The sequence below is a fragment of the Gigantopelta aegis genome, chromosome 5 (assembly GCF_016097555.1).
Source record: "Gigantopelta aegis isolate Gae_Host chromosome 5, Gae_host_genome, whole genome shotgun sequence".
NCBI lineage: Eukaryota > Metazoa > Mollusca > Gastropoda > Neomphalida > Peltospiridae > Gigantopelta > Gigantopelta aegis.
In genome coordinates this window covers 32,684,423-32,702,293 of record NC_054703.1, presented here as the reverse complement: position 1 = coordinate 32,702,293, position 17,871 = coordinate 32,684,423, and the positions used below count along the sequence as shown (strand labels likewise).

At 41.5% G+C, this 17,871-nt stretch overlaps 1 protein-coding gene across 1 annotated transcript; it reads right to left on the bottom strand.

Annotated features, from left to right (window-relative positions):
- Nucleotides 1-676: 676 nt before the first annotated feature.
- Nucleotides 677-10,416, bottom strand: LOC121373640. Its single transcript, XM_041500340.1, has 5 exons — nucleotides 10,043-10,416; nucleotides 7,043-7,215; nucleotides 6,295-6,374; nucleotides 4,228-4,432; nucleotides 677-925 (listed from the first exon to the last, which is right to left on the bottom strand). The coding sequence occupies exons 1-5, from the start codon at nucleotides 10,281-10,283 to the stop codon at nucleotides 797-799; spliced, it is 828 nt and encodes a 275-aa protein (XP_041356274.1). The 5' UTR covers nucleotides 10,284-10,416; the 3' UTR covers nucleotides 677-796.
- Nucleotides 10,417-17,871: the final 7,455 nt, after the last annotated feature.

The following is a 17,871-nucleotide window of genomic DNA, read 5'->3' as shown; positions in this document are numbered from 1 at the left end:
ATACCTACATTGGGCTGTATGTCCAGGACAGTTGTTTAGTTGTTAGTTGTTAGTGAGAAAGAAGAGGGTCCAGTGATCTTACACCTACCCATTGAGTCGTTAAAACTCGCTCTGGGTGGGAGCCGGTACTGGGGTGTGAACCCTGTACCTACCAGCCTTATGTCCGATGGCTTAACCACGACACCACCGAGGCCGGTTTTCGTATGTTAACTGATACCTGGACCTATCTTTAAAGATTTAATTATAACGCACACTAAGTCTGCTAACAACAAAATGATAAACCAGTTACTTACCTAACACGTTATATGAAATTACATTGATCTATATTACACAGTGGCAACTTAGCAGGATCACTACTCTTAAATAATTGTTATACTTTTATTTTCTAAAATATCTATTGCTACTAATAGAACAAAAAATGTAGCAGGTTTCCTCTATGACTGTGTCAAAATTAGCAAACGTTTGACACCCAATAGCGATGATCAATGAATCAATATGCTCTAGTGGTATCGTTAAACATAACAGACTTTAACTGATATCATGATATCCAGAATAGACTCTACACATTTCACTAATGTGTGGCTCTAATTCTTCCCTAGTTAGTTTCCGAAAATTAAAAACAAAATCCTGGGGAGGGGGGGGGGGTATGGAGGGGGGGGGGGGGGTTTACCCGACAACCGATTATGAACTTAATCGATCATCGCTACGTCATTAGTAGGCGATTTTCATATTATCAATGACGATTGTTGCTGCAGCGTCAATGTAGATATGTTGGACGTCACGTGTCGCTACGTCATTAGTAGGCGATTTTCATATCATCAATGACGATTGTTGCTGCAGCGTCAATGTAGATATGTTGGACGTCACGTGTCAGTCCAAATTTCTTTCTGGACACTGTCTTCAACTTAAGACCGTTCACCTGCAACTGACAAAGAAATAACACAGTTAGGCCCAAAACACTCCAAAGCTGGGTGTGGGTCTGGATCTGGCAAGTGTGTCGAAGTTACCACGTCTGCTGTATTTTGACGTCTGGGTCTGGTTCTAGGTCTGGCGAGTGTGACAAAGTTACCATGTCTGGTGTATTTTGAGTCTAGGTCTGGAGAGTGTGACGAAATTACCATTTCTGGTGTATTTTGACGCCTGGGTCTGAGTATGTCTGGCGAGTGTGACGAAGTTACCATGTCTGGTGTATTTTGACGCCTGAGTCTGGGTCTGGATCTGTCGAGTGTGACAAAGTTACCATGTCTGGTGTATTTTGACGTCTGGGTCTGTGTCTACGTCTGTCGAAATTGGCAAAGTTACCATGTCTGGTGTACTTTGACGTCTGGGTCTGTGTCTAGGTCTGGCGAGTGTGACGAAGTTACCACATCTGGTGTATTTTGACGTCCGAGTCTGGGTCTAGGTCTGGCGAGTGTGTTGAAGTTACTATGTCTGGTGTATTTTGACGTCTGGGTCTGTGTCTAGGTAAGTCGAGTGTGACATAGTTATCATGCCTGGTGTATTTTGACGTCTGTGTCTGTGTCTACGTCTGGCAAGTGTGACGAAGTTACCACGTCTGGTGTATTTTGACGTCTGGGTCTGTGTCTAGGTCTGGCGAGTGTGGCAAAGTTACCACGTCTGGTGTATTTTGACGTCTGGGTCTGTGTCTAGGTAAGTCGAGTGTGACATAGTTATCATGTCTGATGTATTTTGACGTCTGTGTCTAGGTCTGGCGAGTCTGACAAAGTTACCATGTCTGATGTATTTTGACGTCTGTGTCTAGGTCTGGCGAGTGTGACAAAGTTACCATGTCTGATGTATTTTGACGTCTGTGTCTAGGTCTGGCGAGTGTGACAAAGTTACCATGTCTGATGTATTTTGACGTCTGTGTCTAGGTCTGGCGAGTGTGACAAAGTTACCATGTCTGATGTATTTTGACGTCTGTGTCTAGGTCTGGCGAATGTGACAAAGTTACCATGTCTGATGTATTTTGACGTCTGTGTCTAGGTCTGGCGAGTGTGACAAAGTTACCATGTCTGATGTATTTTGACGTCTTTGTCTAGGTCTGGCAAGTGTGACGAAGTTACCATGTCTGGTGTATTTTGACGTCTGGGTCTGTGTCCAGATATGGTAAATTCGTCGAATTTACCATATCTGGTTTATTTTAACGTCTGGGTCTGTAACTGTTAATAGTTATCAATACATGTATCTTAACAGTCGGCCTTATCATCCACACTAACAATTTAATATATACTCTTCAAAAGAAAGTAGGGGAACCTTAAATATTAAACCATACGTTTTGACCACAGACATCTAAGTAAAGAACGTTCAGGTCTGTTTATCAACACACCGAAACACATACAATAGTTTGCACATGCATCACGCATTTGCACCGTACACGTGCGTGGTGTGTCATTCTCGTTTTTGACAATTTCCAGGAAGGTTCATTAATCACTGTGGAACATTATTTCTGTCAACCTTTTCATTCTGTTGATCATACAGTTGTTATTGTTTTGTTTTTCGTCATTTTTATTGTTTGAATTTGCGATTTACTGATAAAAAACCGTCAACTTTCAAATTTCAACTCTGACCCCAATCGTCCTTCGAGATCTTTGGTGGTCATAAAACCTACTGTAATACTGAACTACCGGTTGTAATGTTTGCCTAATTAATTCACTATTATCATATAACCATTCCCCACAGCTAATATACCTTACAAATTTGGCAACTGTAAATTCTTATTAGAGTTACCCTACTTTTTGTTGAAGAGAGTAATATATATATATATATATATATATATATATATATATATACTGTATAAAACCAACATATATATTTCGTATATATATACAAGGGTATATATATAAAAGACAGAATGATATACTGTCCTATAAACACCAACATAATGTTTTGGAGTGCTCGGGTGCAGTCTGGAGTGTTTAATGCATATCCAGTTGATATTGCTAAATGTTTATGTGTGTGTGTGTGTGTGTGTGTGTGTGTGTATGTGTGTCAGTGTGTGTGTGGTGTGTGTGTGTGTGTGGTGTATGTGTGTGTGCGTGTCGTAGAGTGAACGAGACTAGGGTAGTGTGTGTGTGTGTGTATGAACGAGACTATATAGACTGAACGATGTGTGTCAGTGTTAGTGTGTATGTGTGTCAGTGTTAGTGTGTGTGTGTGTGTATGTGTGTATATGTGTGTGTGCGACTATGTGTGGGTATGTGCGTGGCGTGTCGTGTGTGTGTGTGTGTGCGTGTCACGAATTTGACTATAGACGTGAACGAGACTACGGAGACTGAACGAGACTAATTAAAAATTAACAAATATATTACCCCCCCCCCCCCCAAAAAAAAAAACCCAAACCCAAAACAAAAACAAAAAACAACACGAAAAAACCCAACAACCGTGAGTGAGACGAGTGAACGAGACTATAGACTAAACGAGACTATAGAGTGGACGAGACTAGGGTAGAGTGAACGAGACTACAGACTGAACGAGACTAGGGTAGCGTGAACGAGACTATAAAGTGAACGAGACTGAACGAGACTACTAGACTGAACGAGAATACAGACTGAACGAGACTAGGGTAGTTAACGAGACTATAAAGTGAACGAGACTATAGAGTGAACGAAACTAGAGTAGAGTGAACGAGACTATAAAGTGAACGAGACTATAGAATGAACGAGACTAGGGTAGAGTGGACGAGACTATAGACTGAACGAGACTATAGACTGAACGAGACTACAGACTGAACGAGAGTAGGGTAGAGTGGACGAGACTATAGAGTGAACGAGACTATACAGTGAACGAAACTAGGGCAGAGTTAATGAGACTATAAAGTGAACGAGACTATAGAGTGAACGAAACTAGAGTAGAGTGAACGAGACTATAGACTGAGTGAACAAGACTTTAGAGTGAACGAGAGTAGGGTAGCGTGAACGAGACTATAAAGTGAACGAGACTATAGAATGAACGAGACTAGGGTAGAGTGGACGAAACTATAGACTGAACGAGACTACAGACTTTAGAGTGAACGAGAGTAGGGTAGTATGAACGAGACTATATAGTGAACAAGACTAGGGTGGAGTAAACGAGACTATAGAGTTAATGAGACTAGGGTAGAGTGAATGAGACTATAATGTGAACGAGACTATAGAGTGAACAAGACTAGGGTAGAGTAAACGAGACTATAGAGTAAACGAGACTATAGAGTGAACGAGAGTGCTAGGAGGGTTTAGTTTAAAATACCGTGACGTTCTCTTTGTTGAGGAGGAGCAGAAGGTAGAACTTCGAGTTGAAGAAGAACGGATTAGATTTGCGCACCGGGATGAACAACTCAAGTATGCTGCTCTTTATTACTATGTTGCACTGGTTAGACCTGTCGCATTTATCTCCCGGTTTGAAAATCCATTGAAATATATTCCTCTTGTCGTCGTCAAAGATCACCTCGAATCTATAATGTATAAACAGGCGCGGATGCAGGATTTCTGAAAGGGAGGGAGGGGGGGGGGGGGGGGGGGGTTCCAAATGTGATGACTAATTTCTCCTTTTAAACAGAACTGTTAATATAATCACGTTTCCCCTTAAAGGTTATGTTCGGTTTTCAAAATACCGATACTGATAAACAAGACTATCGTTGGATATTTGCCATTTCAACGACTAAATTGTTGTTGTTGTTTTTTTTAAAGAGAGACACTTTATCGTAAATTAAAACAGATATTTTGATCTCCTGAAATTGTAACTCGTTAATAGTCAAAAGATGTACTGATTAAAAACGAAAAATAAATCGCCAATTAAACAACAACGAAAATATGCTAAAGCAAAACAAAACTCAACAAAACAAAAACATAAACACACGCCCGGTGTAATAGCCCAAAATATACCCCTCGGCAAACTAGCCTGTTTTATACCCCGGGGTATAAACTGGACTAGCTCAGAATATACCCCGGGGTATAAAACAGGCTAGCCTAGTATTTTTATACCCCTCTAGTACAGATTATTTATTTATTTATTTTGTATACAGGGTAATAATTAAAAAAATGAGGGTTAGGGTTTGGGTTTGGGTTTGGGTCTGGATTTGGGTTTGGGTTAGAGTTTGGGTTTGGGTTTGGGTTAGGGTTAGGGTTTGGGTCTGGATTTGGGTTTGGGTTTGGGTTAGAGTTAAGGTTTGGGTTAGGGTTAAGGTTTGGGTTAGGGTTAGAGTTAGGGTTTGGGTCTGGATTTGGGTTTGGGTTTGGGTTTGGGTTACATTTAAGGTTTGGGTTAGGGTTAGGGCTAGGGCTAGGGTTTGGGTTTGGGTTTGGGTTAGAGTTAAGGTTTGGATTAGGGTTAGGGTTAGGGCTAGGGCTAGGGCTAGGGCTAGGGCTAGGGCTAGGGCTTGGGCTTGGGCTTGGGCTTGGGCTTGGGCTTGGTTTTGGGCTTGGTTTTGGGCTTGGTTTTGGGCTTGGTTTTGGGCTTGGGCTTGGGCTTGGGCTTGGGCTTGGGCTTGGGCTTGGGCTTGGGCTTGGGCTTGGGTTTGGGTTTGGGTTTGGGTTTGGGTTTGGGTTTGGGTCTGGATCTGGGTTTGGGTTAGGGTTAGGATTAAGGTTAGGGTTAGGGTTTGGGTTAGGATTATAAAACAGGCTAGCCCACCCACTTTAACCCCGGGTATAGTTTGGCGGGGTGGGGGGTATATATCGGGCTGTTACACTGGAAAGAAAGATCAAGAACAAAAACAGTTACAAACTTGTCACATTAAAACCAACACCAAGCAATCAAAATACACGACAAAAAAGAGATAAAGTTCAAAGTGTGTTTTGTTTAACGACACCACTAGAGCACATTGATTTATTGGTCATTCTGTAATTGGGTGTCAAACATTTGATAATTCTGACATGTAGTCTTACAGAGGAAACCCGCTACATTTGTTCCACTAGGTCAGGTCAGGTCATATGGTTTTACGTGCACATTCTGATCAAGCTGTTGTAGCGCACGCCTGTCATGGGTACAGGTGCTGGCCTGGGCAGGCTCCTCTATCCAGGTCAGGATTATTCCACTAGTAGCAAGGGGTCTTTTATATGCCATGCCATTGTGCGGAGATACGGCCCTGATCATGTATCACGGCTTTGTCCTTCAGATATATATGCAGCAGCCACAGACAGGATAGCACATACCACGGTCTTTAATAAAGTACTCGTGGTGCACTGGCTTAGATATAGATCAAGGAAACCAAGTACTATCCATACGTAAGACTAGAACAGTTCAACAAGACAAGGAGGCCCAAAGACAGCATAGCACATACCACGGCCTTTGATATACCAAGAATTTCGTTCTTACCCGTCCATGGAACTCGTGCATGTACCATTCAGGGACAACGAGGTAAATCCACGCCGCACGAGGACAGAAAGAGGCGGGGTCTAAAAGAGTAAAGTGGAAATTAAACATACAAAAACGTTCTGAATATACATATACGCATACACGCACGGGCACACACACACACACACACACACACACCGCACCACATCACACAGACAGACACACACACACACAAAACACACACACACACACACACACACACACACCTCACCACACATATAGACACACACACCGCACCACACACACACGCACACACACAAACAAACACACACACTGCACCACACACACACACACACACACACCTCACCACAGACACACACACTCATACACACACATACAAACACACACAACTCTCGCTCTCTCTCTCTCTCTCTCTCTCTCTCTCTCTCTTTCTCTATCTCGCTCTGTCTCTTTCTCTCTCTCACTCTGTCTCTGTATGTATGTCTGTCTGTCCCTCTCTATCTTTTTAACTCTCGTTGTCTCTCTGTCTCTCTCTGTGTGTGTCTCTCTCTCTCGCTCTGTCTCTCTCTTTCTCAAGTGTCTCACTCTGTCCGTCTGTCTGTCTCTCTGTCTCTCTCCCTCTCTCCCCCCCTCTCTCTCTCTCTCTCTCTCTCTCTCTCTCTCTCTCTCTCTCTTGTCCACTCTATGTTCGCTGTTCTCTATCGTTTTCGTCCTATATCTCGTTATGAACATTCATTAAAAGTACTACCTCGTTTATCCATCTGACTCTTTCACACGACCCATTCGGTTTTTTCCATTCGCCGGTTTCAGTGCAGGTAGCTTTCGGATCTTGTCCATAGAACTCAAACAGACTGCCACATTGCACTATGCCGCTAACTCTGTTGACACTGCCACCACGTACGGTCAGATTGCCGCACTCCACTGTAAAACAAGTAATACTGATAGTCAATCATGACTCCTCTTCCCTGTGATTGATAGGAACGGTCATAACATTGTTTTATTATATAACATTTAGTGACATATCTTAAAGTATCAGTGAAATAAAAGTGTTATCAGTTACTCAGTGACGATAACACATTTTAAAGTAAATACTTCCATGTGTTATCGTCACTGTAGAAAGTATTATCTTCACAGTAAGAAAGCCGGAACTATTTTGTTGCTGGCATTTTAAAAATAAAGGTAAATTGCCAAAAGTTATATAATAAATAGAATATTTCATATTTTTTGTCAAATATGATTTATATTTCATCTCGTGAAGTTTGCAATCATATCACACTCATCTCGCAAGCGCAACTCGTGAGATATGATTGCAAACTTCACTCGATATTTGACCAAAATTATAAAATATTCTCTATATAACGTACCTTTAACACTGTCTTGTGCTAACATAAAGTTAAAGTTTATTTTGTTTAACTACACCACTAGAATATGTTGATATATTAATTGTTTGCTATTGAATGTCAAACATTTAGGTAATTTTCACACATATTGCCATTAGTAGCAAGGTATCTTTTATATGCATAATTCCACGCACACGATAGCACAACCCATTTTTATACACCAGTCGTCGTGCACTGGCTGGAACGAGAAACAGGTCAATGTTATGGGCCCATGGACGGAGATCGATCCTAGACCGACCGTCCACCATATTGTGAATGGTCTAAAACCCATATTTAGGTTTGACAGCTGTCTCCATCTTGTCAAACAGAACACACTGTAGGTTATCCGCTGTAAACTGACCTTTAGGTTTCAAAGTGACCTCCATCTTGTCTAAGAGCACACATTATAGGTTATCCGCTGTAAACTGTCCTTTAGGTTTGACAGTGACCCCCATCTTGTCTAACAGAACACACTGTAGGTATCCGCTGAAAACTCACCTTTAGGTTTGACAGTGACCTCCATCTTGTCAAACAGAACACACTGCAGGCTGTCCGCTGAAAACTCACCTTTAGGTTTGACAGTCACCTCCATCTTGTCAAACAGAACACACTGTAGGTTATCCGCTGAAAACTCACCTTTAGGTTTGACAGTGACCTCCATCTTGCCAAACAGAACACACTGCAGGCTGTCTGCTGTAAACTCACTTTTAGGTTTGAGAGTGGTCTCCATCTTGTCTAACAGAACACACTGCAGGCTGTCCGCTGTAAACTGACCTTTAGGTTTGAGAGTGGTCTCCATCTTGTCTAACAGAACACACTGCAGGCTGTCCGCTGTAAACTGACCTTTAGGTTTGAGGGTGGTGTCTCCATCTTGTCAAACAGAACACACTGCAGGCTGTCCGCTGTAAATTCACCTTTAGGTTTGAGAGTGGTCTCCATCTTGTCAAACAGAACACACTGCAGGCTGTCCGCTGTAAACTGACCTTTAGGTTTGAGGGTGGTGTCTCCATCTTGTCAAACAGAACACATTGCAGGCTGTCCGCTGTAAACTCACCTTTAGGTTTGACAGTGGTCTCCATCTTGTCAAACAGAACACACTGCAGGCTGTCCGCTGTAAACTCACCTTTAGGTTTGACAGTGGTCTCCATCTTGTCAAACAGAACACACTGCAGGCTGTCCGCTGTAAACTCACTTTTATGTTTGAGAGTGGTCTCCATGTTGTCAAACAGAATACACTGTAGGTTATCCGCTGTAAACTGACCTTTAGGTTTGAGAGTGGTCTCCATCTTGTCAAACAGAACACACTGCAGGCTGTCCGCTGTAAACTCACCTTTAGGTTTGACAGTGACCTCCATCTTGCCAAACAGAACACATTGCAGGTTGTCCGCTGTAAACTCACCTTTAGGTTTGAGAGTGGTCTCCATCTTGTCAAACAGAACACACTGTAGGTTCTCCGCTGTAAACTCACCTTTAGGTTTGAGAGTGGTCTCCATCTTGTCAAACAGAACACACTGCAGGCTGTCCGCTGTAAACTCACTTTTAGGTTTGAGGGTGGTGTCTCCATCTTATCAAACAGAACACACTGCAGGCTGTCCGCTGTAAACTCACCTTTAGGTTTAAGGGTGGTCTCCATCTTGTCAAACAGAACACACTGCAGGCTGTCCGCTGTAAACTCACCTTTAGGTTTGACAGTGACCTCCATCTTGCCAAACAGAACACATTGCAGGTTGTCCGCTGTAAACTCACCTTGAGGTTTGAGAGTGGTCTCCATCTTGTCAAACAGAACACACTGTAGGTTCTCCGCTGTAAACTCACCTTTAGGTTTGAGAGTGGTCTCCATCTTGTCAAACAGAACACACTGCAGGCTGTCCGCTGTAAACTCACTTTTAGGTTTGAGGGTGGTGTCTCCATCTTATCAAACAGAACACACTGCAGGCTGTCCGCTGTAAACTCACCCTTAGGTTTAAGGGTGGTTTCCATCTTGTCAAACAGAACACACTGCAGGCTGTCCGCTGTAAACTCACCTTTAGGTTTAAGGGTGGTCTCCATCTTGTCAAACAGAACACACTGCAGGCTGTCCGCTGTAAACTCACCTTTAGGTTTAAGGGTGGTCTCCATCTTGTCAAACAGAACACACTGCAGGCTGTCCGCTGTAAACTCACCTTTAGGTTTAAGGGTGGTCTCCATCTTGTCAAACAGAACACACTGCAGGCTGTCCGCTGTAAACTCACCTTTAGGTTTAAGGGTGGTCTCCATCTTGTCAAACAGAACACACTGCAGGCTGTCCGCTGTAAACTCACCTTTAGGTTTGAGAGTGGTCTCCATCTTGTCAAAGAGAACACACTGCAGGCTGTCCGCTGTAAACTCACCTTTAGGTTTGAGAGTGGTCTCCATCTTATCTAAGAGAACGCACTGCAGGTTATCTGCTGTAAACTCGTAATCATCACAGTCTCCGTGGCGTTGACAGGCGAGTAAACACATCTGAGGTCCGACAGGAGAAAACGTCTTTATAACCCGGATCTCTGTGTCTGCACAGCACGATGTAACGAACACCAACCAGGCAACGCATTGCAGTAGATATTGATTCTTCTGCCCATAGTTAAAGAACATCTTACTCTGTAGAAGAAAAAAAGTATATTATTGGTAGCAGTAGGATGTAAAAAACATCAACCAGGCAAAGCATGACAACAGATAATGACTCTTCTCTCTGTAGTTAAAGAACATCAACCAAGCAAAACATGGCAACAGATAATGACTCTTATCGTTACAGTTAAAGAACATCAACCAGGCAAAATATGACAACAGATAATGACTCTTCTGGCTATAGTTATAGAACATCACCCAGGCTAAACATAGCAACTGATAATGAGTCTTCTCGCTATAGTTAAAGAATATCAACCAGGCAAAACATGGCAACATATAATGACTCTTCTCGCTATAGTTATAGAACATCAACCAGGCAAAGCATGGCAACAGATAATGACTCTTCTCGTTATAGTTATAGAACATCAACCAGGCAAAGCATGGCAACAGATAATGAGACTCGCTATAGTTAAAGAACATCAACCAGGCAAATCATGGCAACAGATAATGACTCCTCTCGTTATAGTTAAAGAACATCAACCAGGCAAAGCGTGACAACAGATACTGAGTCTTCTCGTTATAGTTAAAGAACATCAACCAGGCAAAGCATGGCAACTGATATTGACTCTTCTCGCTATAGTTAAAGAACATCAACCAGGCAAAGCATGGCAACAGATAATGACTCCTCTCGTTATAGTTAAAGAACATCAACCAGGCAAATCATGGCAACAGATAATGACTCCTCTCGTTATAGTTAAAGAACATCAACCAGGCAAAGCGTGACAACAGATAATGAGTCTTCTCGTTATAGTTAAAGAACATCAACCAGGCAAAGCATGGCAACTGATATTGACTCTTCTCGCTATAGTTAAAGAACATCAACCAGGCAAAGCACGGCAACAAATAATGACTCCTCTCGTTATAGTTAAAGAACATCAACCAGGCAAAGCATGGCAACAGATAATGACTCCTCTCGTTATAGTTAAAGAACATCAACCAGGCAAAGCATGGCAACTGATAATGACTCTTCTCGCTATAGTTAAAAAACATCAACTACGCAAAGCATGGCAACAAATAATGACTCCTCTCGTTATAGTTAAAGAACATCAACCAGGCAAAACATGGCAACTGATAATGACTCCTCTCGTTATAGTTAAAGAACATCAACCAGGCAAAACATGGCAACAGATAATGACTCTTCTCGTTATAGTTAAAGAACATCAACTAGGCAAAACATGGCAACAGATAATGATTCTTCTCGTTATAGTTAAAGAACATCAATCAGGCAAAGCATGGCAACAATGACTCTTCTCGTTATAGTTAAAGAACATCAACCAGGCAAAGCATGGCAACATATAATGACTCTTCTCGCTATAGTTAAAGAACAGCAACCAGGCAAAGCATGGCAACATATAATGACTCTTCTCGCTATAGTTAAAGAACATCAACCAGACAAAGCATGGCAACATATAATGACTCTTCTCGCTATAGTTAAAGAACATCAACCAGGCAAAGCATGGCAACATATAATGACTCTTCTCGCTATAGTTAAAGAACATCAACCAGGCAAAGCATGGCAACATATAATGACTCTTCTCGCTATAGTTAAAGAACATCAACTAGGCAAAGCATAGCAACAGATATTGACTCTACTCGCTATAGTTAAAAAACATGAACTAGGCAAAGCATGACAACAGATATTGACTCTACTCGCTATAATTAGACAAGTAAAAAAGTATCAATTTTATTACAAAATCTGTAGAGGCTGAACAACAGATTGTGTACATCTTTTGAATGCTATGTCTTCCAATAATTCATTGAAACTCTACAACTGACTGCCTTTTTGTTGAATATTTGAAGCAGATTTTCCTACTTTTTGTTTATTTGTTTATTCTTGGTGAAGCTATAGTGCCAGCACATTACAATTTTGCTATTGTTGTTAATAAATGATTGTTCTTCTTCTTGTTCTTACCTCAGTGGACACTATATATACACTCCTCTAAGCTGTTGTGCAATGGCTCGAATGTTACTATATTCTTGTTCTTACCTCCATTGGACACTATGCACACACTCCTCTAAGCTGTTGTGCAATGGCTCGAGTGTTACTACATTCTTGTTCTAACCTCAGTGGACACTATGTATACACTCCTCTAAGCTTTTGTGCAATGGCTCGAGTGTTACTACATTCTTGGTCTCACCTCAGTGGACACTATGCACACACTCCTCTAAGCTGTTGTGCAATGGCTCGAATGTTACTATATTCTTGTTCTTACCTCCAGTGGACACTATGCATACACTCCTCTAAGCTGTTGTGCAATGGCTCGAGTGTTACTACATTCTTGGTCTTACCTCAGTGGACACTATGTATACACTCCTCTAAGCTTTTGTGCAATGGCTCGAGTGTTACTACATTCTTGGTTTCACCTCAGTGGACACTATGTATACACTCCTCTAAACTTGTGCAATGGCTGGAGTGTTACTACATTCTTGTTCTCACCTCAGTGGACACTATGTATACACTCCTCTAAACTGTTGTGCAATGGCTCGATTGTTACTACATTCGTGTTCTCACCTCAGTGTACACTATGCATATACTCCTCTAAACTGCTGTGCTATGGCTCGAGTGTTACTACCTTCTTGTTCTCACCTCAGTGGACACTATGTATACACTCCTCTAAACTGTTGTGCAATGGCTCGAGTGTTACTACATTCTTGTTATCACCTCAGTGGACACTATGTATACACTCCTCTAAACTGTTGTGCTATGGCTCGAGTGTTACTACCTTCTTGTTCTCACCTCAGTGGACACTATGTATACACTCATCTAAACTGTTGTGCAATGGCTCGAGTGTTACTACCTTCTTGTTCTCACCTCAGTGGACACTATGTATACACTCCTCTAAACTGTTGTGCAATGGCTCGAGTGTTACTACATTCTTGTTCTCACCTCAGTGGACACTATGTATACACTCCTCTAAACTGTTGTGCAATGGCTCGAGTGTTTCTACATTCTTGTTCTCACCTCAGTGCACACTATGTATACACTCCTCTAAACTGTTGTGCAATGGCTCGAGTGTTACTACATTCTTGTTCTAACCTCAGTGGACACTATGTATACACTCCTCTAAGCTGTTGTGCAATGACTCGAGTGGACACTATGTATACACTTCTCTAAGCTATTGTGCAATGGCTCGAATGTTACTACATTCTTGTTCTTACCTCAGTGGACACTATGTATGCACTCCTCTAAGCTGTTGTGCAATGACTCTAGTGGACACTATGTATACACTTCTCTAAGCTATTGTGTAATGGCTCGAACGTTACTACATTCTTGTTCTTACCTCAGTGGACACTATGTATGCACTCCTCTAAGCTGTTGTGCTATGACCCGAGTATTAATACATTCTTGTTCTTACCTCAGTGGACACTATATATACACTCCTCTAAGCTGTTGTGCAATGGCTCGAATGTTACTACATTCTTGTTCTTACCTCAGTGGACACTATGTATACACTCCTCTAAGCTGTTGTGCAATGGCTCGATTGTTACTACATTCTTGTTCTCACCTCAGTGGACACTATGTATACACTCCTCTAAGCTGTTGTGCAATGGCTCGAATGTTACTACATTCTTGTTCTTACCTCAGTGGACACTATGTATACACTCCTCTAAGCTGTTGTGCAATGGCTCGATTGTTACTACATTCTTGTTCTCACCTCAGTGGACACTATGTATACACTCCTCTAAGCTGTTGTGCAATGGCTCGAATGTTACTACATTCTTGTTCTTACCTCAGTGGACACTATGTATACACTCCTCTAAACTGTTGTGCAATGGCTCGAGTGTTACTACATTCTTGTTCTAACCTCAGTGGACACTATGTATACACTCCTGTAAGCTTTTGTGCAATAGCTCGAGTGTTACTACATTCTTGGTCTCACCTCAGTGGACACTATGCACACACTCCTCTAAGCTGTTGTGCAATGGCTCGAATGTTACTATATTCTTGTTCTTACCTCCAGTGGACACTATGCATACACTCCTCTAAGCTGTTGTGCAATGGCTCGAGTGTTACTACATTCTTGGTCTTACCTCAGTGGACACTATGTATACACTCCTCTAAGCTTTTGTGCAATGGCTCGAGTGTTACTACATTCTTGTTCTCACCTCAGTGGACACTATGTATACACTCCTCTAAACTTGTGCAATGGCTGGAGTGTTACTACATTCTTGTTCTCACCTCAGTGGACACTATGTATACACTCCTCTAAACTGTTGTGCAATGGCTCGATTGTTACTACATTCGTGTTCTCACCTCAGTGTACACTATGCATATACTCCTCTAAACTGCTGTGCTATGGCTCGAGTGTTACTACCTTCTTGTTCTCACCTCAGTGGACACTATGTATACACTCCTCTAAACTGTTGTGCAATGGCTCGAGTGTTACTACATTCTTGTTATCACCTCAGTGGACACTATGTATACACTCCTCTAAACTGTTGTGCTATGGCTCGAGTGTTACTACCTTCTTGTTTTCACCTCAGTGGACACTATGTATACACTCATCTAAACTGTTGTGCAATGGCTCGAGTGTTACTACCTTCTTGTTCTCACCTCAGTGGACACTATGTATACACTCCTCTAAACTGTTGTGCAATGGCTCGAGTGTTACTACATTCTTGTTCTCACCTCAGTGAAAACTATGTATACACTCCTCTAAACTGTTGTGCAATGGCTCGAGTGTTTCTACATTCTTGTTCTCACCTCAGTGGACACTATGTATACACTCCTCTAAACTGTTGTGCAATGGCTGGAGTGTTACTACATTCTTGTTCTAACCTCAGTGGACACTATGTATACACTCCTCTAAGCTGTTGTGCAATGACTCGAGTGGACACTATGTATACACTTCTCTAAGCTATTGTGCAATGGCTCGAATGTTACTACATTCTTGTTCTTACCTCAGTGGACACTATGTATGCACTCCTCTAAGCTGTTGTGCAATGACTCTAGTGGACACTATGTATACACTTCTCTAAGCTATTGTGTAATGGCTCGAACGTTACTACATTCTTGTTCTTACCTCAGTGGACACTATGTATGCACTCCTCTAAGCTGTTGTGCTATGACCCGAGTATTAATACATTCTTGTTCTTACCTCAGTGGACACTATATATACACTCCTCTAAGCTGTTGTGCAATGGCTCGAATGTTACTACATTCTTGTTCTTACCTCAGTGGACACTATGTATACACTCCTCTAAGCTGTTGTGCAATGGCTCGATTGTTACTACATTCTTGTTCTCACCTCAGTGGACACTATGTATACACTCCTCTAAGCTGTTGTGCAATGGCTCGAATGTTACTACATTCTTGTTCTTACCTCAGTGGACACTATGTATACACTCCTCTAAGCTGTTGTGCAATGGCTCGATTGTTACTACATTCTTGTTCTCACCTCAGTGGACACTATGTATACACTCCTCTAAGCTGTTGTGCAATGGCTCGAATGTTACTACATTCTTGTTCTTACCTCAGTGGACACTATGTATACACTCCTCTAAACTGTTGTGCAATGGCTCGAGTGTTACTACATTCTTGTTCTCACCTCAGTGGACACTATGTATACACTCCTCTAAACTGTTGTGCAATGGCCCGAGTGTTACTACATTCTTGTTCCCACCTCAGTGGACACTATGTATACACTCCTCTAAACTGTTGTGCAATGGCTCGAATGTTACTACATTCTTGTTCTCACCTCAGTGCACACTATGCATATACTCCTCTAAACTGTTGTGCTATGGCTCGAGTGTTACTACCTTCTTGTTCTCACCTCAGTGGACAATATGTATACACTCCTCTAAACTGTTGTGCAATGGCTCGAGTGTTACTACATTCTTGTTGTCACCTCAGTGGACACTATGTATACACTCCTCTAAACTGTTGTGCTATGGCTCGAGTGTTACTACCTTCTTGTTCTCACCTCAGTGGACACTATGTATACACTCATCTAAACTGTTGTGCAATGGCTCGAGTGTTACTACCTTCTTGTTCTCACCTCAGTGGACACTATGTATACACTCCTCTAAACTGTTGTGCAATGGCTCGAGTGTGCAATGGCTCGAGTGTTACTACATTCTTGTTCTCACCTCAGTGGACACTATGTATACACTCCTCTAAACTGTTGTGCAATGGCTCGAGTGTTACTACATTCTTGTTCTCACCTCAGTGCACACTATGTATACACTCCTCTAAACTGTTGTGCAATGGCTCGAGTGTTACTACATTCTTGTTCTAACCTCAGTGGACACTATGTATACACTCCTCTAAGCTGTTGTGCAATGACTCGAGTGGACACTATGTATACACTTCTCTAAGCTATTGTGCAATGGCTCGAACGTTACTACATTCTTGTTCTTACCTCAGTGGACACTATGTATGCACTCCTCTAAGCTGTTGTGCTATGACTCGAGTATTAATACATTCTTCTTCTTACCTCAGTGGACACTATATATACACTCCTCTAAGCTGTTGTGCAATGGCTCGAATGTTACTACATTCTTGTTCTTACCTCAGTGGACACTATGTATACACTCCTCTAAACTGTTGTGCAATGGCTCGAATGTTACTACATTCTTGTTCTCACCTCAGTGCACACTATGCATATACTCCTCTAAACTGTTGTGCTATGGCTCGAATGTTACTACATTCTTGGTCTTAACTCAGTGGACACTATGTATACACTCCTCTAAGCTGTTGTGCAATGGCTCGAGTGTTACTACATTCTTGTTCTTACCTCAGTGGACACTATGTATACACTCCTCTAAACTGTTGTGCAATGGCTCGAGTGTTACTGCATTCTTGTTCTCACCTCAGTGGACACTATGTTTACACTCCTCTAAGCTGCTGTGCAATGGCTCGAATGTTACTATATTTTCGTTCTTCAGGCTATTTGATATGAGGTATAATATTTAGTTTTCGTCAAATGGATATCGAAGGATTGAAATTGAAAACTCTATAATCAATAATGTACAAGTAACCCCACACTTGTTTTTCATAAATATTTATATTTTATTAAATCATCTGCTAATGGATGTCTAATATTTGGTATTTTTGACATATAGTGTTAACGTGAAAAACCGCTGCATGTTTCCATTAGTAGAAAGGGATTTTTTATATGCATCATCCCAAAGATAGGATAAAAAATATTCTGAAATTGCTGTCATGTTTTATATATTTTAGACTAATAGAATCTATCACCGTTGTGAGGTATAGATGAGACAATTGCAACCCGAGGAAGAAAATGTTTTTTATGAGGGCCGAGGTTTACCGAGGCCCTTACAAAATCATTTTGTCCCGAGGGTTGGAATTGCTTTATCTATATCTCACAACGGTAATTGATTCTTTTTCTTGCCCATTTAATTTCAGTAGCAAAACATTAATTTTGTAAGCGACAGTTTATTTATTATAGAACGATTCGTAAGTTACATTTTATCTACAAACTCATTTAATCATATGCGGGGAAAGTATAGTCCACATCATGCAACGACATAAAAACGTAACAACTTACCAATAAATTAAAAGCTGAAAATTTTAATTTGTTTAAATATTTTT